At 41.8% G+C, this 27913-nt stretch overlaps 3 protein-coding genes across 3 annotated transcripts in view; all 3 read right to left on the bottom strand.

The window, feature by feature from the left end:
• The window catches only part of LOC101122274 (protocadherin alpha-C2), a 204419-nt gene extending 192255 nt beyond the window's left edge, over window positions 1-12164 (bottom strand). Inside the window, exon 1 of the mRNA XM_042250581.2 lies at window positions 9643-12164. Within this exon, the coding sequence (XP_042106515.1) occupies window positions 9643-12036 (2394 nt within the window). The 5' untranslated portion in view covers window positions 12037-12164. The remainder of the gene's footprint in view (window positions 1-9642) is intronic.
• The window catches only part of LOC105611202 (protocadherin alpha-2-like), a 179299-nt gene extending 159958 nt beyond the window's left edge, over window positions 1-19341 (bottom strand). The window contains 2 exon segments of the mRNA XM_042250586.2: window positions 16839-16960; window positions 16962-19341. Coding sequence (XP_042106520.1) covers window positions 16839-16960; window positions 16962-19229 — 2390 coding nt within the window. The 5' untranslated portion in view covers window positions 19230-19341.
• Window positions 2863-9320, bottom strand: LOC105615366 (protocadherin alpha-4-like). The gene has a single exon (XM_015096075.4). It carries the CDS (start codon window positions 5257-5259, stop codon window positions 2863-2865), a length of 2397 nt encoding a protein of 798 aa, XP_014951561.2. The 5' UTR covers window positions 5260-9320.
• Window positions 19342-27913: the final 8572 nt, after the last annotated feature.

Genomic DNA, 27913 nt, shown 5'->3' with positions numbered 1-27913 from the left:
AGTGTGAACAGGTAAAAGCATTTGGGGAAACTGACATCAATTAAAGATACCAATTGATTGACATTATCAATTAGTGATACCAAGGGAACATTTCATGCAAAGGTGGGCACAATAAAGGACAGAAATGGTATGGACCTAAACAGAAGCAGAAGAGATTAAGAAGAGGTGGCAAGAATACACAGAAGAACTATACAAAAAAGATATTCATGACCCAGATAACCATGATGGTGTGACTAACTCACCTAGAGCCAGGCATCCTGGAATTCGAAGTCAAGTGGGCCTTAGGAAGCATCACTACAAACAAAGCTACTGGAGGTGATGGAATTCCAGCTGAGCTATTTCAAATACTAAAAGATGATGCTGTGAAAGTGCTGCACTCAATATGCCAGCAAATTTGGAAAACTCAGCAGTGGCCACAGGACTGGAAAAGGTCAATTTTCATTCCAATCCCAAAGAAAGGCGATGCCAAAAAATGTTCAAACTACCATACAATTGCACTCATCTCCCACACTAGCAAAGTAGTGCTCAAAATTCTTCAAGCCAGGCTTCAACAGTATGTGAACCATGAACTTCCAGATGTTCAAGCTGGATTGAGAAAAGGCAGAGATCAAATTGCCAACATCCATTGGATCATAGAAAAAGCAAGAGAGTTCCAGAAAAACATTTATTTCTGCTTTATTGACTACGTCAAAGCCTTTGATTGTGTGGGTCACAGCAAAATGTGGAAAGTTCTTAAAGAGATGAGAATAACAGATTACCTGACCTGCCTCCTGAGAAATCTGTATGCAGGTCAAGAAACAACAGTTAGAAATAGACAGGGAACAACAGACTCATTCCAAATAGGGAAAGGAGTACGTCAGCGTTGTATATTGTCACCCTGCTCATTTAACTTATATGCAGAGTACATCATGATGTGAAATGACAGGCTGGATGAAGTACAAGCTGGAATCAAGATTGCCGGGAGAAATATCAATAACCTCAGACATGCAGATGACACCACCCTTATGGCAGAAAGCAAAGAAGAACTCAAGAGCCTGTTGATGAAAGTGAAAGATCAGAGTGAAAAAGTTGGCTTAAAATTCAACATTTAGAAAAGTAAGATCATGGCATCTGGTCCCATCACTTCATGGCAAATAGATGGGGAAACAATAGAAACAGTGAGAGACTTTATTTTGGGGTGCTCCAAAATCACCACATATGGTGACTGCAGCCATGAAATTAAAAGTCGCTTGCTCCTTGGAAGAAAATCTATGACCAACCTGGAAAGCATATTAAAAAGCAAAGACACTACCCTGACAACAAAGGTCCATCTAGTCAAAGCTATGGTTTTTCCAGTAGTCATGTATGGATGTGAGAATTGGACTATAAAGAAAGCTGAGCACCGAAGAATTGATGCTTTTGAACTGTGGTGTTGGAGAAGACTCTTGAGAGTCCCCTGGACTGCAAGGATATCAAACCAATCAATCCTAAAGGAAATCAGTCCTGAATATTCATTGGAAGGACTGATGCTAAAGCTGAAACTCCAATACTTTAGCCACCTGATATGAAGAGCTGACTCATTTGAAAAGACCCTGATGCTGGGAAAGATCGAGGGCAGGAGGAGAAGGGGAAGACAGACGATGAGATGGTTGGATGACATCACCAACTCAATGGACATGAGTTTGAGCAAGCTCTGGGAGCTGGTGAAGGACAGGGAAGTCTGGCTTGCTGTAGTCCATGGGGTCGCAAAGAATCAGACATAATTGAGCAACTTAACTGATCAATTAAAGAAGATAAGTATAGAGCCTATGTTCACTAATCTCCATCTTAGCTAAATAATACAGAAAAGTTTGTAAATAGGCAATGAAAATTTTACAAATATACTGAAGGCACCATTTGGTAAAATAGATACAAAGAGAAACAATGTGAAATTCTCAACAGAGTAGTTCAATTCAGTCGCTCAGTCGTGTCCAACTCTGGGACCCCATGAATTGCAGTACGCCAGGCCTCCCTGTTCATCACCAACTCCCAGAGTTCACTCACACTCACGTCCATCCAGTCAGGGATGCCATCCAGCCATCTCATCCTCTGTCATCCCCTTCTCCTCCTGCCCCCAATCCCTCCCAGCATCAGAGTCTTTTCCAATGAGTCTCTCTTTGCATGAGGTGGCCAAAGTACTGGAGTTTCAGCTTCAGCATCATTCCCTCCAAAGAAATCCCAGGGCTGAGTAACACATACCCTATTCCTAAAACATACTAAAGAAAGAAAAAACTATTAGAGATAATAAATTAAATTAACTCCAAGTACTTAAGGCAATATGGATGATTCCACAGAATAGTGGATGACAAATATGAACACAGAAACACCAGCACACATACAACACATTTTGTGCAATTCCATTTAGAAAAATTCAAGAAGCAAGTAAAAATTAATCAGCTATAAAATTAAAGCTGTGGCTACATATGGGGGAAGAGGGAAAAGATACTTGGGAGGTACATTTGAGTGTCTTCTGGAGTGAAGGTAACAGTTTTCACCGTCAAATAGTTGATTAAGCTGTAGTATTCTGTTTACTTTTCAGTGATTTTATAGGCAAATAACAAGAAAATGCTTTCTAAAAGTTGGTTACAACTGAAAATAAAGATAAACATAGAAATCACAAAATTTATAACCCTAGTTATATAAATATGCATTGAATAATGAATATTAAAAACAAAACAACATGTATTGCTTTGGTGTCCTATTACTCTAAAAGGTTTTAGTTTAAAAGGGGATGAAAGAAAAAGTAAACAAATTTAGATCAGAGAAATTTAGTTTTGAGAAAGTTTTTAATTAAGAAATTGATAGAATTAAAGAATATCCAGATTTCAGAGTAAATAAGGATATTTATAAACTAACCTTTGAAAGAGAATCCACAGTTGCTGGCTGCTGATCCTCCCTGTCCCCAGAGTCTGGAACACTGGGACTGAAGGCCATGAGGTCGGTTTTGGGCGGCCCCTCTTCAGAGCACACCTTCTGCCGCCTCTCCCTCGAATAAGACCAGCTCCCCACCGCGCCGGAGCACACCAGCCTGGGCTTCACCGGCCCGCACGCGCCCTCCCTGGGCGGCGCCGAACACCGCAGAGCCATGTACAGCAGCAGCGTGAGCACCAAAAGGCTGGACACCGCGCAGATAGCGATGATCAGATACACGTTCACATCCACCAGAACGGCCTCCGCTTCAGAGGCGCCAGACAACGCCCGCGAAGAAGCCTTGGGCGCCTGGCCGCTGTCCTCCAGCGACAGCAGCACGGTGGCCGTGGCCGTCAGCGCCGGCTCGCCGTGGTCTTTCACCAGCACTAGCAGGCGCTGGCGCGGCGCGTCCGCCTCGTCCAGGGCGCGCGTCGTGCTGATCTCGCCAGTGTACAGCCCCACGCGGAAAGGGCTGCTCGTGCCACCCGCCGCCAGCTGCAGCTCGTACGACAGCCACGCGTTGTAGCCCGAGTCGGCGTCCACCGCGCGCACCTTCGCCACCACGTGGCCCGCGCCCACCGAACGCGCCACCACCTGGCTCAGCGCGCTGGGTCCTCCGCCTGGCCCGGGCGACAGTAGCGCAGGCGCGTTGTCGTTCTCGTCCAGCACGAACACCTGCAGGGTCACGTTGCTGCCCAGGGGCGGCACGCCCGCGTCGCGCGCGCTCACCTGGAACTGCAGCAGCTCCAGCTCCTCGTGGTCCAGCGGCTGCAGCGCGTACACCTTGCCGCTCTCCGCGTGCACCGACACGTAGCTCGACAGCGCGCGCTCGCCCACCCGCCGCTCCATCAGCGAGTAGGACACCAGCGCGTTCTCCTGCGCGTCCGCGTCTCGCGCAGACACGGTGAAGATGTGGCAGCCGGGCGGGTTGTTCTCCTTCACGAACACCGTGTACTCGGGCTGCGGGAACGCGGGCGCATTGTCGTTCACGTCGGCCACCTCCACGGACACGCCGGCTGTGGTGGACAAGGAAGGCAACCCCCCATCTTGAGCGGTCACTACCAATTTATAGACGGACACTTTCTCGCGATCCAAGGTGCTGTCCAAAACGAGTGAATAGTAGTTCTTGAATGTGGACACCAGCCTGAAAGGGACGTGGGGCGATAGGGTACAAGTCACCTGCCCATTGACACTGGAGTCGAGGTCAGACAAACTTATCAAGGCGATGACGGTGCCCAGTGGAGCGTCTTCCCTAATTGGGAGTGACAAGAATTTGAATTCCATTACCGGGGCATTATCATTGGTGTCTTCAACTTTCACCATAACTGTACAATGTCCAGAAAGTGGCGGCTGCCCCTTATCAATGCCCTCTACAAGAATTTCATAGGATTTGGTTTCTTCAAAATCAATATATCCCTTTACCATAATTTCTCCAGTAATTGGATCCATGTAGAATTTGGATTTCACAATGGGTAAAATATCAGCTGAGAATGAATAAATAATATTCCCATTCAAGCCTTCGTCTAAATCTGAGGCGTTAAGTTTAATTACCAACGTTCCGTTAGGAACGTTTTCTAGTAATTTCACTTCATAGAGTGTTCTGTCGAAAGTTGGGGCGTTGTCGTTGGCGTCCAGCACTCTGACAAGTAATTGAACAGTGCCAGTCAGCTCAGGTTTGCCGCCATCGGAGGCGGTAAGCACTAAAGAAATCTCCGGAGCTTCTTCTCTGTCTAAAGCTTTCCTTAATACCAGCCCAAGACGTTTTACCCGCTCCTCATCAGACGGTTTTTCCAACGAGAAATATTCATTGGTACTCAGCCTGTAAATCAGCAGAGCGTTGGCCCCAATGTCTGCATCAGCGGCGCCCTCTAGCGGAAATCGAGAGTCAAGCGGCCTGGATTCAGCCATAAACAGAATCTTTTGTGTTCCTGGGAACACAGGAGGATTGTCGTTAATGTCCTTCACCTCCACCTCCACATGGAACACCTGCAGCGGCCGGTCCACGATCACCTCCAGGTGGATGCTGCACTCCGCACTCTGCCCGCACAGCTCCTCCCGGTCGATCCGAGAATTCACAAACAAAATGCCATTCTGCAGATTTACCTCCAGAAGGTCCCCGCGGCCTTTGGAGGACACACGAAGCAGGCGCGGCACCAGTTCCGCCAGCCCCAGTCCCAGGTCCTGAGCGATTCGGCCCACAAAGGTGCCATGTTTGGCCTCTTCCAGGACAGAGTAGCGGACCTGGCCGGTCCCGGCCTTCCAGGCTGCGAGGAACAGAAGTGAGAGCAGCAAACGCCGGTATTCCTGGCCAGTTCCCCAGGAAAACTCCATCTCATGTCTTCAGTGTTTTGTTCTCATGAAGAGAGTCTTGTTTCCAAACGAAGCACTACCTCCTGACCGTTCAGTGCAATGCCATTGCAGCCTCCATTTTTTCAGTGGTGGATGTAGCCTCTTTACCATAAGAACAAGAGGGATTTCTTTCTTTCTTCTTTTTCTTTCTTTCTTTTTTTTTTTTTTTTGCTTTATGGTGTCAATTTTGTGGCACAGAGCGACATCATGTGGCTCAAAACCGTAAGTAACAGATTCTGGAAATCCATACTGTGAACTGCTAAGTCTTCATTTTTCTTTCCACCTTTGCGTGGATTTTAATGCCCTTGGAGAATAGAATCACATTTTATACTACTGCAGTACCCATTTTGCACTACTGATTGACTGAGTGTGATCCTTAATTTCACCACAGGAGCAGATTTCACTTCAGTGGAAATACTTTTTTCATACAAGTTTTAAGTATTTACAGAGACCCAATTGTAGTTAACATAACCCTTTAAACAGTTGGCAAAGTGTTGGCTAGGAAAATTTGTGACATTTTTGTGTTCCTGAGAGTGAAGAAAGGTAGTCATTAATGATGACACTATTCATCATTGGACTTTACATTCTGGTTATTAAAGGCTTCAGAGAATACACCTCTAGGAAAACTCTGATCTCAGAGATAGGTAGTTGAAAGGGAATTTCAAAAAATATTCAAACAAGGAAGCAAAGACCATTAGCACTTAATTGAGAGTCTTCCTTAAATAATGTAAGGGCTGAGGGCAATGAAGCTTTAACAGGAAAGTAGGATATTGCAATATACAATTTGTGTTGGAAAGTATTCCAAATAATTTCATTCCCTGGAACCCATTCACCTCCCATGAACAACACTGGTATTCTCATTGTGGTTCTCATGGTTTATAAACACTTGCTTGTTCTTCAGGACCTAATATGCCTCAACTTCTGTTTCTCCTACAGTGCTCATATAGTCTAGCCAAGGTGGACAATTTCCTGCTTCCAATAATATTTTTTGCTAAACAAATATACTCATTTCATTCTCTGCCTAAGTAATATCCAGCATTTCCAAACTCTTCTAAAGGCAGTCTTCCCCCATTATATAACAACTTAAAACTTCCTTGACCAATAAAGACTTTCACAATTAAGCCAATTGGGCAAGCATCTTTACTTTCTTTTATACTATAGCATCTAGATCAATCACATTGGCCATTTATACATTAATTTCTCTTTTGTAGGTATTTGGGTGTATGTATCTAATCATACATTTTTGAAATGTAAACTTTTAAAGGGAATATTTTACCATAATATTTTAACATTCAGAATACTTATTGAGTAGTTAGTGAATATTTACTGAATAGAATAGTTTGGTTTTCTTCTATTGCTTAATAAAATGCACTAAATTAAGGTGATCATGTAGCTAGTTAAGAAAATATGATGTCTCAGCAACATCTATAACTTTTCAGAGATAAAGGAAATATTTTCCTTAGGCAATGCTCTATGTAAGATATATTTCACATGCCATATTGAAAACATGGATTTCAGGTTAGTTTTCTTTCCAGTTCTTGGCAAGCATGATCCTTGAGACATTAATAGTTCTGATGGTCAATAAGGCATTCCCAAATAATAGAGCACAATATATTCTCCACACACACACCCCAATATAGCAAGACATAATGGTAGTTATTTTCAAACTTTGACTCTCGTGTTCATAAGCCGAGTACTCCATAGTTGTCTAGGACAAAAAACCTCAGTCTAAGACTTTGGACTCCAAAATCACTGTAGATGGTGACTGCAGCCATGAAATTAAAAGACGCTTACTCCTTGGAAGAAAAGTTATGACCAACCTAGATAGTATATTCAAAAGCAGAGACATTACTTTGCCGACTAAGGTCCGTCTAGTCAAGGCTATGGTTTTTCCTGTGGTCATGTATGGATGTGAGAGTTGGGCTGTGAAGAAGGCTGAGCACCGAAGAATTGATGCTTTTGAACTGTGGTGTTGGAGAAGACTCTTGAGAGTCCCTTGGACTGCAAGGAGATCCAACCAGTCCATTCTGAAGGAGATCAGCCCTGAGATTTCTTTGGAAGGAATCATGCTAAAGCTGAAACTTCAGTACTTTGGCCACCTCATGTGAAGAGTTGACTCATTGGAAAAGACTCTGATGCTGGGGGGGGGGGGATTGGGGGCAGGAGGACAAGGGGACGACAGAGGATGAGATGGCTGGATGGCATCACTGACTCGATGGATGTGAGTCTGAGTGAACTCTGGGAGATGGTGATGGACAGGGGGGCCTGGTGTGCTGTGACTCATGGGGTCGCAAAGAGTTGGACATGACTGAGTGACTGAACTAACTAACTAACTAAGACTTCCCTGGCAGTCTAGTCATTAGGACTCTGCACTTCCACTGAAGGGGGCAAGGGTTGGATCCCTGGTTGGAGAACTAAGATCCCCAGCATGTGCATGGTGAAGCCAAAAAAAGAAAATAAAAAAGAAAATAAAATTAAATCTAGTGAAACTGGCCCTAGGCTCCCATTCTAGGAAAAGCCAGACTCCTCGCCACCATCATTTTTTTCTGAATTAAAACACAAATCTGAAAACATAAAACTAAAACTAAAGTAGTTTCAGTTATAGGACTCAACCTGTAGATTTGTGAAAAATGATTGGTATTAAACACTGAAACAAAGTAAAAAATAATCCTTGACCATTTACTCTATTTTGCTAATAATTAAATAAATAGATAAGGAATGCAGAAGAATAGAAAGGATATTTGGGAACTATTCAGTATTTACCTGATACAGTAGCAACACATCTCTAAAGGGCAAAATTTGAAAGTTTTAAAAGTGTCTTATTAGCTGAGACTCATGTTAGTCAAGAATTTGAAGAGGAGAACTGAATCTGAAGACTGAAGTCTCATATCCTGGAAGACAAGAACTCTGGATGACCCTATTATTTACAACAGGATGAAAATGATACCTAATAAAATAAATAGTGAACTGAGGTTGAACATGCTGTGGCTCATATTTGGTGGAGAGGGAGACACAAAGGACAGAGCCAGAAAGTGGAAATGGAAGTGGGAAAATGCAGGATTATCTATTTTATATGTTAGCCTCTGCTACAATGTCATTGAGTATTAACCAGGTTTTACCAATGAAACTTGAACAAGGAAGTAGAAAGTTGTAGAGTACGTACTTTGTATAGAAAAGTATTCCATACAATTAGAATGGAATACATGGGAACACATTCCCCTACCATGAGAAAGATTGGTGTCTTCATTTTTATCTCTAATGGTTTAGAAATACTTGCCCATTCTTCAGTCACTAACATGCCTAAGCTTTAGTTTCCAGTGGCAAAGAAACATCAATGGGAGTCTACCAACTTACTAGGAGAACTGAACAAATATCAATGAATGGTATGAATGGAAAATAATTTTACTTCCAGTTATTTGGAACTTTGTACTTACTATATGACACACATTAATGGGTTGGTATTCAGAGGAAGGTCACCAATAATGACACTGAACTTTTTGGATATTAGCATCCTTAATATTATATGTAAAAGAGATTAATGACAATAAGTTTTGCTAGTAAAATAGCTTTAAAATTAGATGTACAGTATTTTTCCAACACTGTGCAGGTAGAAAATAATACTTCTTAACAAGACTAATAATACTCTTCCAAAAGCAATATTTTCTAAATGATTATATAGTAAAGGGAATATTAAAATTTCACTGCCTGTTGATTTCTTAATGCTTACTAATAAAAAGTAGCAAGAAACTGAAGATGAAAAAGATACAATTCTAAAAGCAATAAATTTACTATTCTAGCTTTTTTGCCCAATTGGAAAACTAGGAACAATACACAGTATTGCAAAATGTGAGCACAAAAATTAAAACATCATGTTCAAGTAGAAAGAGGAAGTGAGAATCCAAATAAATAGATAAATGAGTAAAGGATCTATAAGAGAGAACAGGTTTAATAAACTAAACGGGCCAGTGACATTTGGACAAACATCTAGGCCAAATTTCACATGAGAAGTATCATTAGCTATTGAAGCATTGTACAGGAATTAGTACACCACAGTTAAAGTCAAATATTGTAAACAATGCAAAATACCCTGGAAAAATCTATTTTTTCTATCCAGACTTTTAGCAATATAATAATCCTCCAGCGATTTTTAAACACTGGCAAGTACGGTACTCATAACTTATTGCTGACTTGGTTCAAAATCATTCATTAGTCACAACAAATGCAAAACTTTTAACCACAAAACGAACACTTGGAAAAGTCTACTGCCAGAAACAAGACTAATTACTGTTAAAAATGCTTCCAAAGAAGCAGAAATAGTCAATTAAGAACAAAGACATCTTTGAAAGGTTTTTTAAAATTACTCACTTTGGCAGGAAGATCAGTCTCTACATTCAGCTGCTCTTCTCTGTCTCCACTAATGGGACCAGGTGGAAGACTAGGACTGAAGGCCATGAGATCGGTTTTGGGCGGCCCCTCCCCAGAACACACCTTCTGCCGCCTCTCCTGTGAGTAAGACCAGCTCCCCACCGCGCTGGAGCACACCAGCCTGGGCTTCACCGGCCCGCACGCGCCCTCGCTGGCCGGCGCCGAGCACCGCAGCGCCGTGTACAGCAGCAGCGTGAGCACAAACAGGCTGGACACCGCGCAGATGGCGATGATCAGATACACGTTCACATCCACCAGAACTGGATCCGCTTCAGCCGCGCCAGACAATGCCCGCGAAGAGGCCTTGGGCGCCTGGCTGCTGTCCTCCAGCGACAGCAGCACAGTGGCCGTGGCTGTCAGCGCCGGCTCGCCGTGGTCTTTCACCAGCACCAGCAGGCGCTGGCGCGGCGCGTCCGCCTCGTCCAGGGCGCGCGTCGTGCTGATCTCGCCAGTGTACAGCCCCACGCGGAAAGGGCTGCTCGCGCCACCCGCCGCCAGCTGCAGCTCGTACGACAGCCACGCGTTGTAGCCCGAGTCGGCGTCCACCGCGCGCACCTTCGCCACCACGTGGCCCGCGCCCACGGACCTCGACACCACCTGGCTCAGCGCGCTGGGTCCTCCGCCTGGCCCGGGCGGCAGTAGCGCAGGCGCGTTGTCGTTCTCATCCAGCACGAACACCTGCAGGGTCACGTTGCTGCCCAGGGGCGGCACGCCCGCGTCGCGCGCGCTCACCTGGAACTGCAGCAGCTCCAGCTCCTCGTGGTCCAGCGGCTGCAGCGCGTACACCTTGCCGCTCTCCGCGTGCACCGACACGTAGCTCGACAGCGCGCGCTCGCCCACCCGCCGCTCCACCAGCGAGTAGGACACCAGCGCGTTCTCCTGCGCGTCCGCGTCTCGCGCCGACACGGTGAAGATGTGGCAGCCGGGCGGGTTGTTCTCCTTCACGAACACCGTGTACTCGGGCTGCGCGAACGCGGGCGCGTTGTCGTTCACGTCGGCCACCTCCACGGACACGCTGGCCGTGGCCGACAGCGAAGGTGAGCCCCCGTCCCTCGCGGTCACCACTACCTCATAGTTCGCCACGCTCTCGCGATCCAAGACGCTGTCCAACACTAATGAATAGTAATTCTTGAAGGTGGACTGCAGCTTGAAGGGCACATGATGAGTCAAGGTGCAGGTCACCTGCCCATTGGCACCAGAATCGAGGTCGGACACGCTGATCAGGGCGATGACTGTGCCGACTGGAGCATCTTCTAATATAGGTAAAGAGAGTGATTTGATAACCAACTCGGGTACATTATCATTCATGTCCAAAATTTCCACTAGAACCGTGCAGTGATCTGCCATTGGGGGAGTTCCTTTATCTGTTGCCTCTACCTGTATTTCATATAACTTAGTTAACTCAAAATCTATGTCACCCTTTACAATGATGTATCCATTAACGGGATCTAAATGGAATTTCGACAAAGTATCTGCTGATGTGTCTGTATTGAAAGAATACACAATGTCCTTATTTATTCCTTCATCCGAATCAGAGGCGTTAACAGTCACTACTAGGGTACCATTTGGTGCATTTTCAAATAATTTGACTTTGTAGATCGTGCTCTCAAACTCCGGAGCATTGTCGTTTACATCTAGAACGGTGATCTTCAGTTGAGTAGTGCCAGTGAGTTCTGGTTTCCCACCGTCAACTGCAGTTATAAGTAAGTGATGCTCAGGAGTGTCCTCTCGATTTAAAAGTTTTTTCAGCACAAGTCCAAGGGATTTAATTTCCTCATCATTTCTTTTTACATCCAAGGTAAAATATTCATTGGAGTTAAGCCTGTAAGTTAATAAAGAATTAGCTCCGATATCTGCATCTGATGCGCCCTCTAGCGGAATCCGAGAACCAGGCGGCCGGGATTCATAAATAAACAAATTTTTTACTGCCATTGGAAAAACCGGTGGGTTGTCGTTAATGTCCTTCACCTCCACCTCCACATGGAACACCTGCAGCGGCCGGTCCACGATCACCTCCAGGTGGATGCTGCATTCCGCCCTCGGCCCGCACAGCTCCTCCCTGTCGATCCGAGAATTCACAAACAAAATGCCATTCTGCAGATTTACCTCCAGAAGATCCCCGCGGTCTTTGGACGCCACCCTGAACAAGCGCGGCACCAGCTCCTCCAGCTCCAGTCCCAGGTCCTGCGTGATGCGGCCCACGAAAGTGCCGTGTTTGGCCTCCTCGGAGACCCAGTAGTGGACCTGGCCGCTCCCGGCCTCCCAGAACAGGAGAAATATTACCGAAAGCAGTAGTCGGCAGTCTCCCTGACCTTCTCTCCAGGAAAGTACCATTGCAAGCGTTTTCCAAGTATTGGGTCGCTTTTGCAACGATCAAAATTTTGAAAATACTTTTAGTTCCTTATTCTTCGTTTCATAAATAATCATTCCATGCCCGTATTTCACAGATGGTGAGGAAAAGCAGCATCTTACTACGTAATGAATGTATTTCTTCTGTGGTAAAATACCTTGCGGTGGACAGCGACATCATGTGGCTAAATGTGTAGGTATTAAATAAATCTATCTTTTCCTTCCATTGAACTTCCCTCAATTTTTTTCCTTGTTAATTTCCTTCCCACTCCTCAAAGTTTTCATGTATTTTTTCAAAATATATGCTTAGAACTTTTCTACTAATTCATGACTTTCAATTAGGCCAGTCCATTCCATACAGTTAAATATAGTAAAATAGTGATTATTGTTTTAACAGTAGTGGACATCTATTGGAAATATTTCCCATATGACAAGTGCTATTCCATTTGTTTTAACAGGGTTATCTCATTAAATTCTCACAACAACCTTCTGAGGTAGGTATTAATATGATTCAGTTTTTAGAAACACTGAAGTGGAAACATGTACAGGTTAGTAACTTAAAAAATAATATTGACTTGTGGTGTTGAGTGGGATCTCAATCTACTTCAAGATTCATGACTTTAACCACTTGACCACAAAGTCTACATTTTACAGAAAAATCAGGCCTTTGATATTTGCAACCATTAAAACAAGAAAACTGATAAAAATGTGTGTATATATGTATATATACACATACACAATTTACTTCTATATTATTATGGCAATTTGTTACTTTATAAAATATGTTCACTTATATTTCTTCCTTTATAGAATGTCTACAAACCATTTTTGTGTCCTTTATCCAACAACTGCATCTTTGTTAGCTGTCTCAACTATTGTTTATATAAAGATTTCACAAGTCAGTCTTATTGTTGTTGTTAAGTCATTAAGTCATGTCTGACTCTTTTGCAACCCTATGGACTGTAGTCCACCAGGCTCCTCTGTCCATGGGACTTCTCAGGCAAGAACACTGGAGTGGATTACCATTTTCTTCTCTAGATAATCTTTCTGACACACTGATCAAACCCACATCTCCTGCATTGGCAGTCGGATTCTTTACTACTGAGCCACCAGGGAAGCCAAAGTCAGTATTTTACAGTACAGTTATTTTGTAAATTTGGTTTTTGCTGCATAAAAACACAGCAAATTGTTTGATTTGGATATTTGTTATATTCACATCATACCAGGGGAAATTATATTAATTTTTTAAATCTCTATACCATTTATACATTTCAATTTACCCGTATATCCTAATGGAGAAGGCAATGGCACCCCACTCCAGTACTCTTGCCTGGAAAATTCCATGGACGGAGAAGCCTGGTAGGCTGCAGTCCATGGGGTCACCAAGAGTCGGACATGACTGAGCAACTTCACTTTCACTTTTTACTTTCATACATTGGAGAAGGAAATGGCAACCCACTCCAGTGTTCTTGCTTGGAGAATCCCAGGGACGGGGGAGCCTGGTGGGCTGCCATCTATGGGGTCGCACAGAGCCAGACACGACTGAAGTGACTTAGCAGCAGCAGTATATCCTAAAATGTTCCCAATATGAAATAATTGTGTTTTTACTAATCTTCACTCTGGATGAATTTCTGGCTTCCAATTTGTTAAAAAGTTGTTACTTGAAAGAACTGGTGTTTAATCATTGAAGAGAGAAAAATAGTTTTAGAATCTGACTCACTTATTCAACATATGTAAAACTAGGCCATGAAAGCGTTTGGAAGTTGAACAGAGAAAATTCATGGGAAGAGGTTGAATTTAGAGAGGTAAGAGTATGCCCAAATTTTGCTTATAATCAGACTCTTTTTAAATGAAATTGAACATGTGATTTAAGGGAATTCCTTGTTGATCCAATGGTTAGGACTCCTTGCTTCCACTGCTGGGAGTGTGGCCAAAAACCAACAAACTGTCATTTAAGTATTACGAGAATAGTTCTCATAACAGGTTTTTCCATGTACTCATTGAATGCAACCAACATTGCAGTTTACTCATATTTTATTATTCATATTTAGAATAGAATAAATTATCAATTAAATTTTAGTGAATAAATAAGTGAATATTTTAAATTAACTTTCTTTAAAATATGAGGTAAATTAATGATATTTGTTTGTATCAAACATAATTTCTAGTTGATTCTGCTATACTAGTTCATGAAAAAGAAGTAAACATTTAAGACTTATTTTGGAAAAGAATGGATCTAGGAAATAATTATAATTATCAGTATGCCAGTAGGTGCTTTGGTGGATCTTTAAAGGTAGTAGCTAGTTTTAAAACGAGAGGCAAAATTAAAAATTTTTAATATCATGGACTTCATATCAGTAAGATACCTTTCACAGCTTACTGTAATACTATACATTTCATGATACTTAAGAGTGTACTTTTCTGCAAAATGGAATGCCATAGGGAATTTATAAGAGAGTAGACCCCATAATGATTATTAAGAGATGCTGCTAACTGCTAACTCGCTTCAGTCATGTCCAACTCTGTGTGACCCCATAGACGGCAGCCCACCAGGCTCCCCCGTCCCTGGGATTCTCCAGGCAAGAACACCAGAGTGGGTTGCCATTTCCTTCTCCAACATGAAAGTGGAAAGTGCAAGTGAAGCCGCTCAGTTGTGTCCAACCCTTAGCGACCCCATGGACTGTAGCCCACCAGGCTCCTCCGTCCATGGAATTTTCCAGGCAAGAGTACTGGAGTGGGGTGCCATTGCCTTCTCCATTAAGAGATGAAGGTAATACTAAAGAAACTATATGAGTTTAGAAAACTGAGCTAATATGTGAATAAAGTATTAGTGAGTAATATCTACTCTCACTTAGACATCTCTTGGCAACTGAATCAAGAAAATGTAAATATGAAATAAAAATCAGTAAGAGCTTATACAATGATCTGTTGTGATTCCTGGAGATATGGACACACTTGGATATAATATAAAAGCTTACAGTTTACCTAGAATAGAATATAGTGACCAGACTGTTGGTAGGAGAGATTCCATTTAACCATTCATATTTTCTGCACACAAGTCTCAAGAAAGTGATGAGTAGTGATGACTCATCTTAAGAAAGAGCTTTTTCCTCATCTGTTCAAGACATTTGTTTTTCTCTGTAAAGTCTCAGATGAACTTTTCTGATTCCCAGCAAATATATACTCCCTGCATTTTGAGGTATATCAACTCTGAGGTGCTAATAAAGTTTCATGCAGGAACAGATTATACTTAAATGGAGGTCATTATTTCCCCACCAAACTCCATTCCTTTAATAACAGATCCCAGATAGAAATGTATATTCTAGCCTATCTGTAAAATGGCTAAAGCTAAGATCACTTAGTGGAAGTTATTTTATGAATCATCAATATCCACATATGTTTGAGGGGGGAAAAGCAAATAACTATGGACCAAAGAGTAGTAGAAGACAGTAATTTCACCCCAAGACATCTTCCTTTGGTTGGAAAAAAAAGTGTTTTTAACATCCTTTCCAAATGTAACATTTACTCACCAAGTTTAGTGTTTAACCCAACATAGTAGTTTCCATTGAATAACTACATTTTCCTTACCTTATGTGTGGTGCTAAGTCGCTTCAGTTGTGTCTGGCTCTGTGAGACCCTATGGACTGTGGCCTGCCAGGCTCTTCTGTCTGTGGGATTCTCTAGGCAAGAATACTGGAGTGGGTTGCCATGCCCTCCTCCAGGCCCAAGGATCAACCCGAGTCTCTTAAAACTCCTGCATTGATGGGCAGGTTCTTACCACTAGCACTCTTCCTTATGTTACCTTTTGGGAAAACTCCAACTTCATAGGAATATGATTGCTGCCAGTCTTGGAAAATGTTATCACAGGCATTGTGTGTGGTGCCAGAGGGAGGTGGTCAATCTCTGCACAGTGGGAGGTCTACATATATTACCCCAGTGATACACTTTAAGCCTGACTAAACATCCCACAAAATAAAGAGTGAGTTATAGTATTCTCCACTTGTATGAAGAAAAAGTCCCACTACCTGGTCACCCCACAATGTGACTTTTTAAAATGATTTTTCAATTAAACAAAGTTGAAAGGGAGCTCTTTTCTCAGTGAACTCTCTATTGTGTCTTAAAACTAAGAATTTTGCAAATGTGAAGTCTTTATTCCAAATACTGTTGAAAAACATATGTAAGATTAGCAATTATTTCTAAATGATGTCATGTGTTGTGATGACCTATGATATATACTTTGGAGGTCCTGGCATTATAAATTTATTCAGGCTGCTTTTAAATACATGGAAAGAAAAATTAGCATATTAATTGTTACATAAACAGATAAAGACAAATTCTTGATCAAAGGAATAATTTGGGAAATTTCCAACATATTCTGACAGAATGGATGAATGATGTAAATTGAAAATATATATATTCCATAATCATGCTCTAAATTTCCCCAATTGTGATTTTTTAATACAAGAAAAACAATTTAGAGGTAATAGTAAGTTTTCAAATTTTGCTGAAGTATTTTTTTCATTCCTTCAGTCCTATTATTCATGGTGAAAGGAATAATTTGGAAAATTATTTTGGAATAATTTTGTAATTTATGTAAATTTCAAAATGTAAAAAGATCATCTAAGTAATTTTTTCTCAATGCAAGAAATTGATTTCTATTCATACCACATATTGCACAATAGGATAATGATATAAATAAAAACAACTATAAATCAAAATAATAGAATTATGGAGAACAAAGGAAATAAAACAATTTTAGAGATGATGGGGGAAAAATTAAGACTCACCTTTCCGAATTGTTCTGATTCGGAGAGCTGTTGTCTTTCGTCCGCTGAGCCTGGACCTTGAGGCAGGCTAGGACTGAAGGCCATGAGATCGGTTTTGGGCGGCCCCTCTCCAGAGCACACCTTCTGCCGCCTCTCCCGCGAATAAGACCAGCTCCCCACCGCGCTGGAGCACACCAGCCTGGGCTTCACCGGCCCGCACGCGCCCTCGCTGGCCGGCGCCGAACACCGCAGCGCCATATACAGCAGCAGCGTGAGCACAAACAGGCTGGACACCGCGCAGATGGCGATGATCAGATACACGTTCACATCCACCAGAACGGCCTCCGCTTCAGAGGCGCCAGACAACGCCCGCGAAGAGGCCTTGGGCGCCTGGCCGCTGTCCTCCAGCGACAGCAGCACAGTGGCCGTGGCCGTCAGCGCCGGCTCGCCGTGGTCCTTCACCAGCACCAGCAGGCGCTGGCGCGGCGCGTCCGCCTCGTCCAGGGCGCGCGTCGTGCTGATCTCGCCAGTGTACAGCCCCACGCGGAAAGGGCTGCTCGCGCCACCCGCCGCCAGCTGCAGCTCGTACGACAGCCACGCGTTGTAGCCCGAGTCGGCGTCCACCGCGCGCACCTTCGCCACCACGTGGCCCGCGCCTACGGACCTCGACACCACCTGGCTCACCGCGCTGGGTCCTCCGCCTGGCCCGGGCGGCAGCAGCGCAGGCGCGTTGTCGTTCTCGTCCAGCACGAACACCTGCAGGGTCACGTTGCTGCCCAGGGGCGGCACGCCCGCGTCGCGCGCGCTCACCTGGAACTGCAGCAGCTCCAGCTCCTCGTGGTCCAGCGGCTGCAGCGCGTACACCTTGCCGCTCTCCGCGTGCACCGACACGTAGCTCGACAGCGCGCGCTCGCCCACCCGCCGCTCCACCAGCGAGTAGGACACCAGCGCATTCTCCTGCGCGTCCGCGTCTCGCGCCGACACGGTGAAAATGTGGCAGCCAGGCGGGTTGTTCTCTTTCACGAACACGGTATACTCTGGCTGCGCGAACGCGGGCGCGTTGTCGTTCACGTCGGCCACCTCCACGGACACGCTGGCCGTGGCCGACAGCGAAGGCGAGCCACCGTCCCTCGCGGTCACCACCACCTCATAGTTCGCCACGCTCTCGCGATCCAAGACGCTGTCCAACACGAGTGAATAGTAATTCTTGAAGGTGGACACCAGTTTGAAGAGGTCTTGGGGAATCAGGGTGCAGGTCACCTGTCCATTGGCACCGGAGTCACGGTCGGCCACCGTGATGAGAGCAATGACACTGCCCAGTGGAGCATCTTCTCGAATGGGAAGTGAAAGAGACGTGATTGAGACTTCTGGTGAGTTATCATTGATGTCCACAAGTTTTACTGAAATTTTACAGTGCCCAGACATTGACGGAGTCCCGTTGTCATAAGCAATAACTTGAATATCATATAATTTCACTTCTTCATAATCTAATTGTCCCTTAGTTCTGATTTCCCCTGAGCTAGGATCTATGTTGAACTTGGTCTTTATATTCTGGGACACATCACTACTAAATGAATACACAATCTCACTATTTGATCCTTCATCTGCGTCAGAAGAATTTAATTTAATCACCAAGGTTCCATTTGCCACGTTCTCTAACAACTGTATTTTGTAAACTGATTGGTCAAAAGTAGGTTCGTTGTCATTCACATCTAATACCTTAATAAGCAACTGAACAGTGCCCGTGAGCTCAGGTTTGCCCCCATCAGTAGCCACTAGTAACAAATTAATTTCAGCAGTTTCCTCTCTGTCCAGAGATTTCCTCAGCACAAGAGACAAAGACTGACTTAGTTCATCATTTGTCTGTATATCTAGAAAGAAATACTCACTGGAGCTGAGCTTGTAGGTGAGAAGAGCGTTTACTCCGATATCTGCATCAAATGCCCCCTCTAGAGGAAACCGTGAGTCAAGCAGTCTCGATTCGTGAAACCGGATAGTCTTTACCGCCACTGGAAATACTGGCGGGTTGTCGTTAATGTCCTTCACCTCCACCTCTACATGGAACACCTGCAGCGGCCGATCCACGATCACCTCCACGTGGATACTGCACTCTGCCCTCCTCCCACACAGCTCCTCCCTGTCGATCCGAGAATTCACAAACAAAATGCCATTCTGCAGATTTACCTCCAGAAGGTCCCTGCGGCCTTTGGATGCCACCCGGAACAGGCGCGGCACCAGCTCCGCCAGCTCCAGTCCCAGGTCCTGGGCTATGCGGCCCACGAAGGTGCCGTGTTTGGCCTCCTCAGCGACTGAGTAGCGGACCTGGCCTCTCCCGGCCTCGCCTACAGCTAAGAGCAGAAGCAGCGGAAGCAGATGCCGGACCTCCACGCCCCTACTCTTAGAAGACACCATCACCAATTCTCAGTGAGTTGATCAAATTAGAATATCGTGTTGTGCAAAATTTTAAATGTTGTCCTCTAATCTCTGCTCAAGTCCTGCTGCCTCTCTCATTGCTCTCCTCTCTGGAGTTACAATAGGGTTCTGGGTATTTTTCTTCTTAGAGAACATACTGTGGTAAGACAGCGACATCATGTGGCCAAAATCTAGGCTCTACTGTTGATTGTGTGGATTTAAATTTTAACAATTGCTCAGGCTGTTTCCTGATAGATTTCATTTAGGAAAAATACCTATCTTAAACTGAAATATATCATTTCCCCCTTTTACTGTGTTAAAAATATATAACAAAATTTACCATATCATTCACTTTTAAGTATAAAGTTTAGTTTGTTATAGTCACATTGTTGTGAAATATCTTGAGAACTTTCATCTTGCAAACATGAATCTCTATACCCATTAGAAAACAAGTCCCCTTTTCCACCACACTGCATCCCTCTCACTACCATTCTACTTTCTGTTTCTACAAATTTGACCACTCTAGGTACCTCACATAAATGAAATCTCACAGTTTGGTTGTGACTGAATTATTTCACTAAGGTTCATCCGTGTTGTAGCATGTGATGAATTTCCTTACTTATAAGGTCAAATAATCTTCTGATTTTTTTATATACCACATTTTTTTATATACCACATTCATCCACCTGTCCATGGATATCTTGGTTCCTTCCACCTTTTAGCTATTGAGACTAGTGCTGTTATAACCATTGGTATGAAAATATGGGCTTCCCTTGCAGCTCAGCTGGTAAAGAATCCACCTACAATGTAGAAAACCCAGGTTCGATTCCTGGGTTGGGAAGATCCCTGGAGAAGGAAATGGCAACCCACTCCAGTATTCTTGCCTGGAGAATCCCATGGACTGTAGCCTGCCAGGCTCCTCTGTCCATGGGATCACAAGAGTCAGACACAACTTGGCAACTAAACCATCACCACCATGAAAATATCTGTGAGACCCTGCTTCCAGTTCTTTTGGATATAACAGAATTTTTTCTGTTTCTTCAAGTAAAACACATAGAAATCAAAGGCTATTTTAGTTTATATTTTATAAATTGAAAATATATTTATATATTTAATTTTTGCTTTGTGATTTAATTTTGCTTTCTGGACTGTTCACAGATGTTTGTAAATTAATAATTTATTTTCCTCATCTGGATAATTTATTCTTAATTAAGAATATCCCCTTTTCTACTACATTTGGATTTTTATTCAAGAACAGTACAATTGATCTCTTTTTAGTGTTGAGAATATCTTACTTTAATAATTCTTAGCTGTCCCCTTCATATACAAATGATATGAAAATATGACAAAGATAACATAGGGATAAAACAAAATGAATTGAGGGTAAGTCAGTGTCAAAATGCATAAAAGTTATCTTCAGTTACTCTAAGGAGGTCACAACCACAAAGAAGGCTGAACACTGAAGAACTGATGCTTTCAAACTGTGGTGCTGAAGAAGACTCTTTAGAGTCCTTTGGACAGTAAGGAGATTAAATCAGTCAGTTCTAAAGGAAATCAACCCTGAATATTCACTGGAAGGACTGATGCTGAGCTGAAGCTCCAATACTTTGGCCACCTGATGCAAAGAGCCTATTCACTGGAAAAGACTCTGATGCTGGGAAAGATTGAGACATGAGGAGAAGAGGGAGACAGTGGATGAGATAGTTAAATGGCATCACTGACTCAATGGACATGAGTTCGAGCAAACTGCAGGAGATGGTGAAGGACAGGGAAGCCTGGAGTGCTGCAGTTCATGGGGTCGAAAAGAGTTGGACACATCTTATGACTGAACCACCATAAGGCACTCACAAACTTTGTTTTTGGCAAAGAGGAAAACAAAAATAAACTGCAAAATTTATAGTGTCAGTAAAAGAAAAAAATCCTTGCTAAAGAAAAACTAGATTTTCCTGGTACTGAAATCCAATGCTAATTTCTCCCTTGAGTCTAATATCTTAAGATACTTATGCACATCATCTATGAAGTATATATGTCTATTAATCATATTCTAACAATAAACTGACTTAAGCAAAAAAAGCAGAACATTATTTATTGTTTTATACATGGAAATGGAAAATTGTGTACTAGTTTCAGGAAGAGCTGGGTATACACACTTTAATAATGTCATAAGAAAATTACCTCAACATTTATAATACTTTTACATGTGATGGCAAAAATGGCTAGGGTAGCTTTTAGGCTACCTATTTTCAGGCCACATGTAGTGACTCTCAGCAGAAAGAAAAATGCCCTTTTCCTAGTAGCCCAATAGACAATCACTTCCTTTGATCCTGTTTAGATGACATATCTTTTCTTTAGTCAATAGTGGTGATGGTCCTCACACTGGCCAAACATGCTTTGCTTATTTATTCTTGAAGCCAGGAGATGAAATCAGGCACACCTAAATTATGTGGACTAAAAACAAGGAGGTTGGTTTTCGTTAAGGCCAGTACAAGGACTCATGTATTTGGTTTCTCCTGGAGCTTAAAGTGATTGCACATAGCTGCTAGCCATTATATCATTAAGTAGTTGCAGTGCAACTGTATATTTGTAATATCCTACGGGTTTTTTAATAATCAGTAGCCACATACCAGCTACTGTTGACATACTAAGGAGTTATGCCTAAAATCCAGATATTAGCTTTAGGAAACATGGCTTGCTTAAAGAGAATTTTTGCAATCCTATAATCTAATTTTTTCTGGAATTTGAGAATCATATGTCTGAAGATATGAGGCACATTCTTCTGTTATTCAGGGTTTCTGAGGACCCGGAATATCTGTCCCCCTCTCTCAGAAAGATAGATTTCCATTGCCAGAAATGCAAGCACATTTCCTCCAATGGGGATAGGAGTCTGAGAAGCCAAGCTTAGCCAATAAGCTTAACATTTCTTTGTAACTGTAGTGGTTGGAATGGTAGCTCCCAAAAGATATATCCACTCAGAACCTTAAAATGTGTCTTTATTTGGAATAGAGATCTTTACAGACATAATTAAGATAAACCTAAACACATTATCCTAGATTTGGGTGGGTCACAAATCCAGTGACAAATATCCTTATAAGAGACAGAAAAAATGCACAGAGGCATGTGAAAGAAGGATCTGCGACCACTGAGACAGAAACTGGAGTTACACTGCCATGAGCCACAGAATGCCTAGGGCCACCAGAACCTGGAAGAGGCTGGGAAGAATTCTCCCCTTACAGTCTTCAGAAAGATCATGGCCTTGCGAACACCTTGTTGGATTTCTGGCCTCTAGAACTGTGAGAGAATAAATTTCTGTTGTGTTGTTTCAAGCCCCCAAGATTGTGGTAATTTGTTACATACAGAAGCATTACAAAACCAATATAGTATCCATTGCTAAGAATACCCTTTGCACTTACCAAAGCAAACTGTCAATTCCCTACGATTTTATGTCTCTGAGCATTCATTCTTTGAAAATGCTCATTGAAATCTTTCACAAAACTACAACAAAGCCCCTGAAGGAAGAAAGCAAGAAAGGGAAATGGATGATAGGCAAGAAAAAAAAAGAGGTGCCTAAAACATTTTAAATTCAGTTTATTATTTTTCTTCTCCTGATTTTTATATAAAAAGAAATCACTACACAATAATTTTTCCATAGAATCCAAGTTATATAATCTACTTAATGGTCAGATACTTTAGTGAAAGGGTCAATAATAATGTTCTCCTATCAGTTGTATAGACTACATGTTGTAATGCTGTTCTTGTAAAATATATTCTATTCACATTAGCTTAATGGCAGTGGAACCCCAATAACCAAGTTGCTGTATATTGACTGTTTCCATTTTAAATAAACATGATTTTATCTCTGACTCCTGCAAAGTCCTCTGTGGTTATGGGAGACTGGTCTAGGACAGCTTTTCTCCACATGTTGGCTCAGCATCCCAGAATATTTTGATCAATGGCATCTCAGCATCAACCTGTACTTCCACAAATGCTACAATAGGAAAAGACAGCAGGAGGCAATCTTTCACTGGCAATCATCTGTTTCTGCTTGGAAGTGATATACATCATTCACATGTATTTGATCAAAGAAAATCAAAGCTCAGGGTAGCAAGGAAATGAAATCTTCCAGTGTTCCCAGAAGGGGGAGAACAGAAATATTGACAGTGGCTACCAAAATAAACAACTGTTTCTCATTCTCATCTATTGCATTCTTGCCTGACCATAAGTCTCAAAGGTACTTTGAAGTGATACCTAACTTCTCTAATTATTTACTGTTATACTAGAAAATGAGCTTCCCTGGTAGGTCAGTTGGTAAAGAATCCTTAAATGCAGGAGACCCTGGTTTGATTCTTGGGTTGGAAAGATCCCCTGGAAACGGGATAGGTGGACCACTGCAGTATTCATAGGCTTCCCTGATGGTTCAGATGGTAAAGAATTCGTCTGCAATGAGGGAGACCTGGGCTTGATCCCTGGTTTGGGAAGATCTCCTGGAAAAGGGCATGGCGACTCACTCCAGTATTCTTGCCTGGAGAATCTCCATGGACAGAGGAGCCTGGCAGGCTACAACCCATGGGGTTGCAAAAAGTTGGACATGACTAAGCATAGCACAGCACATACTAGAAAATAACAGTAAGCTGAATGAATCACAAGCTGGAATCAAGATTGCCAGAAGAAATATCAACAACCTCAAATGTGCAGATGATACCACTTCAATAGCAGGAAGTGAAGAGAAGCAAAAGAACATTCTTGATGAAGGTGAAAGAAGAGAGTTAAAATGCTGCCTTAAAACTCAACATCCAAAATACTAAGATTATGGCATCTGGTTCCATCAATTCACGGCAACAGATGGGGAAAATGTGGAAACAGTGTCAGATTTCATTTTCTTGGGCTCCAAAATCAATGTGGACGATGACTGCAGCCATTAAATTAAAAGATGCTTGCTCCATGGAAGAATAGCTATGACAACCTAGATAGCTTATTAAAAAGCAGAGACATCACTTTGCTGACAAAGGTCCATATAGTAAAAGCTATGGTTTTTCCAGTAGTCATATATGGATGTGAGAGTTGGACCATAAGGAAGGCTGAGCACCAAAGAATCGATGCTTTCAAACTGTGGTGTTGAAGAAGACTCTTGAGAATCTCCTGGACTGCAAGGAGATCCAACCAGTCAATCCTAAAGGAAATCAGTCCTGAATATTCACTGGAAAGACTGATGCTGAAGCTCCAATACTTTGGCCACCTGATGCAAAGAGCTGACTCATTGGAAAAGACCCTGATGCTGGGAAAGATTGAGGGCAGGAGGAGAAGGGGCAACAGAGGATGAGATGCATGGCATCACTGACTCAGTGGTCATGAGTTTGGACATGTCAGGTCAATGGTCATGTCAATTGACATGAGTTTGAGCAAACTCAGGGAGATAGTGAAGGACAAAGAAACCTGGCATGCTGCAGTTTGTGGGATCACAAAGAGTCAGACACGACTTAGAAACTGAACAATACTAGAAAATAGAATTACAGTTCTAATCTTAGAAAGGAAGTTTTCTGAAAAAGAAGGAACATATCAAGAGATAATCTTCTTGGGTATTATTCCTTATATTTTAGACAATGCTAATTTGTAGTATTCCCCTACAAATTAAATTACATTGTTATAATTATACCAAGGTAACTTGAAAGTATCCTAAAATCATAGTTATGAAATTTAAATTCATTACTGAAATTGAATAATCAAATGATAATATGGTATGTTTTACCAATATTTTACTGAAAGCAATGATAGGTTTTGTTTCTACTGGGATGATTTCTGGAGCCTTCATAGAAAAATGAGAATAAAAAGTATTAACAGCACAATGATCTCTGTCTAGTTTTTTCAGATAGATGACAAAGGTGTGAAGCTGCCAGCTTTAATGGATAATTAATATTAACCAAAACTAATCAAATTGCATGTGTGCTAAGTCGCTTCAGTTGTGTCCAACTCTTTGCAACTCTATGAACTGTAGCCCGCCATATCTGATAAGATCTCAGCATATATAACTTTACCTTTTGAAGATATGACCATTTTAAGTTAATACATTTCCCAAATGAATGACTAATTTGAATTGTAAACATACCATGAAATATGTGCCAAAAAATAAACTTTCCCATAAATCTATATAACACGTTAATGATAGCAAAGAATGGTGGAAAAGTAGAAAAATAAGGCAACTGGGTCATCTTAATAAAGAAGAAGAAAGGAAAGAATACATTTCATGGAAGAAATCTTATAAAGGAAGACAAAAACTATTGAAAGTTGGCACAAAGATTCTGAATGGCAAAAGAATATTAACTACGGCTAATAGCAGTCAGCATTATATTGCCTATTTTTTAAAAGTTATTAATAGAATGAGTTTCTCCTTTATAAGACAATTTGTTTAAACAAATAAAACTGAAAAGGCAATATTACACCAAATCCAAGTCTTTTCATAACACAATCGTAATTTTAAATGGGTTACAGTGTGATCACCTTGAAGTCAGGGACCTCACCTATCTTGTTTCACTCTTGCTAGGTCCCTAGTTTCTACAGCAGGACTTAGTATGCAGTAGGCTTTCCATTTGTGCTTGTGGAATGGATCCATCTGTAAATATATTGAGTGTCCCTAGAGAAATTCCTAAGCCTGGACATGGGGACATAGGTAGTGTGAATTAGGGAAGAGAAACTCTTTTGTGACTCAATTTATCTTTCTCAACCTTATAATCTTGCAAAGTTTACCTCACATTTAAAGGAGCTGGAAACTTGGCAAATATGACTTTAAAATTATTATTATTATTAATATTACTTTGCTGGTTTTTGCGAAAAGCCTAGGGGGATGATGATTAATATTTGAAAAGTTGCAGAAACATCTTGTTCTGTTTTTTGAAACACTCTAAGCAACAGTTCTCTATCAGTTCAAATCTCTAGAAACTTAGCTACTAAATTATACTAACTTCTTATAGAATGCTTCTATAAGGGGACTTTCATAGGACATTTTCTGTATGTTTATTTGAATGTTTGCAGACAAAAATATGTTCATTTAATGCTTGTGTAACTTCAGAATCATACATAGGAAATAAAATTTAACATTATGCTCTTGACTTAGTGACTAGCAAGTATATTTTTAACAAATGTGTTTCAGCTGGTTTTGCAAAACTGCTATCAAACATACTCTTCAGTATATTGCTAAACCCTTACATAATGATCAGTAATCAACTGTTTGAGTTTACAGCAGAGAGTTTTTTTTTTCCCTCTCTTGAAAATTTGGTATAGAGAATTTCCTTTTATTCTTTTTTATATTTCTGTATTTACTTCTAGGAAGATGAGTATTAGTATTTGCACTCAACCTATTATTGAGGTTTTGATAAATTGTTCCCACTCTTCTCTTGATCTTTGACTTTTAAACAGATTTTAAAAATCATTCTTATATCTTCCATTGTAAGCTACTTTAAATACTTTATACAAGGCAATGAAGTGCATTAGAACAAGCCAATTTTGGATATCCTTGGGAAATTTAGAGGAAACTAAGTAAAAATATTGCACTTAGTTTTTCTGAGCCTCAGCACCTTCGTCTGCGGGGCCCTAAATGGGAAACCTTAAAAAAGATGGGTTAGCTTTGCGGTCGGAAACTAAGATGGCGCCTGGCAGAAGGGATAGGAGCGTGGTCTATGTTAAAGTTTTTTGATTGGCTCTTTCTTGATTTCCGTGCACGTGGACAGCGCGTGATCACCATAGACTCCTGTTATAATGAAGGCACATGACGATTTGACCTTTAATGTGATTGGTGAAACTATGGAAAGTCCCTCGCAGAACCCTCCTGCTTGCCTATATAAACCTAGAGTTTGTGGCAATAAAGTGGAACTGCTTAGACGAAACCCGTCGCCTCTGTTTCTCGCTCACCGAGGGGCTGGGTTGGCGGACAGCAGACTCACCTCCTCGGGACCCTTTGGCTTTGCTGAGGGAAGTTCCACTGCCTCTCTCTTTCTGCGGGGCGCCCCCCCCCCCGCATTCATCCACACAGTGAGACTAAAGTATGCACTTCACAAAGTTATTGGAAAGGTTGAGAGATATAAAAGTAAAGTGTCTTAGAACATTTGTGAGTAAATGGAAGGTGCTCAGTAAGTGTTGCCTATTCAGTGATCCTATAATAACAAAATCATTCCACATCAATCTTTCTAGAACCAGGAGAACTCAAAGTCATTGGCATCAGGATAGTGACCATAATGGCAACCAAAAAATAACTATTTTAATACAAAAATTAAAATATCCTAAAATATATTTTAAATTACTTTTGCTTAAAATGATTTTTTAAATTGCCCTCTTTGAAACTTAAAATATTAAGGAAAGGCAAATGGTTTCTAAAAATTTGCCTATAATTTTTTGTCCAGAGCTTAACATTTCATTACGAGATATAAACTTGAAAATGTCACTGTATTTGACTACATTGATCCTATGTTAAATATGCTCAAACCTACTTAATACTTAAGTATTTCTTTCAAAAGCATCCTGCTATTTAAACCAAGGAATATGATGATTTGTCCCTATATGTGCTTGTTGTTTGACTCCAAGTTCCATTCAAGGTGCAGCAATATATAATAGAATAAACATCTACAATAAATGGTAAGATTTGTTCTGACTTTAGCGAACACTTGGAATACAGTTTTTAAAGTGACATTTGAAAAGAT

This window comes from Ovis aries, chromosome 5, assembly GCF_016772045.2.
Source record: "Ovis aries strain OAR_USU_Benz2616 breed Rambouillet chromosome 5, ARS-UI_Ramb_v3.0, whole genome shotgun sequence".
In the NCBI taxonomy this organism is placed as follows: Eukaryota; Metazoa; Chordata; class Mammalia; order Artiodactyla; family Bovidae; genus Ovis; species Ovis aries.
Note: the sequence above shows the minus strand (reverse complement) of the source record. Positions and strands in the feature narration are given on the sequence as shown.

Excerpts from the sequence above, each read along its gene's own strand:
- LOC105615366 (XM_015096075.4), bottom strand. The coding sequence starts at position 5,259 with ATGGAGTTTTCCTGGGGAACTGGCCAGGAATACCGGCGTTTGCTGCTC.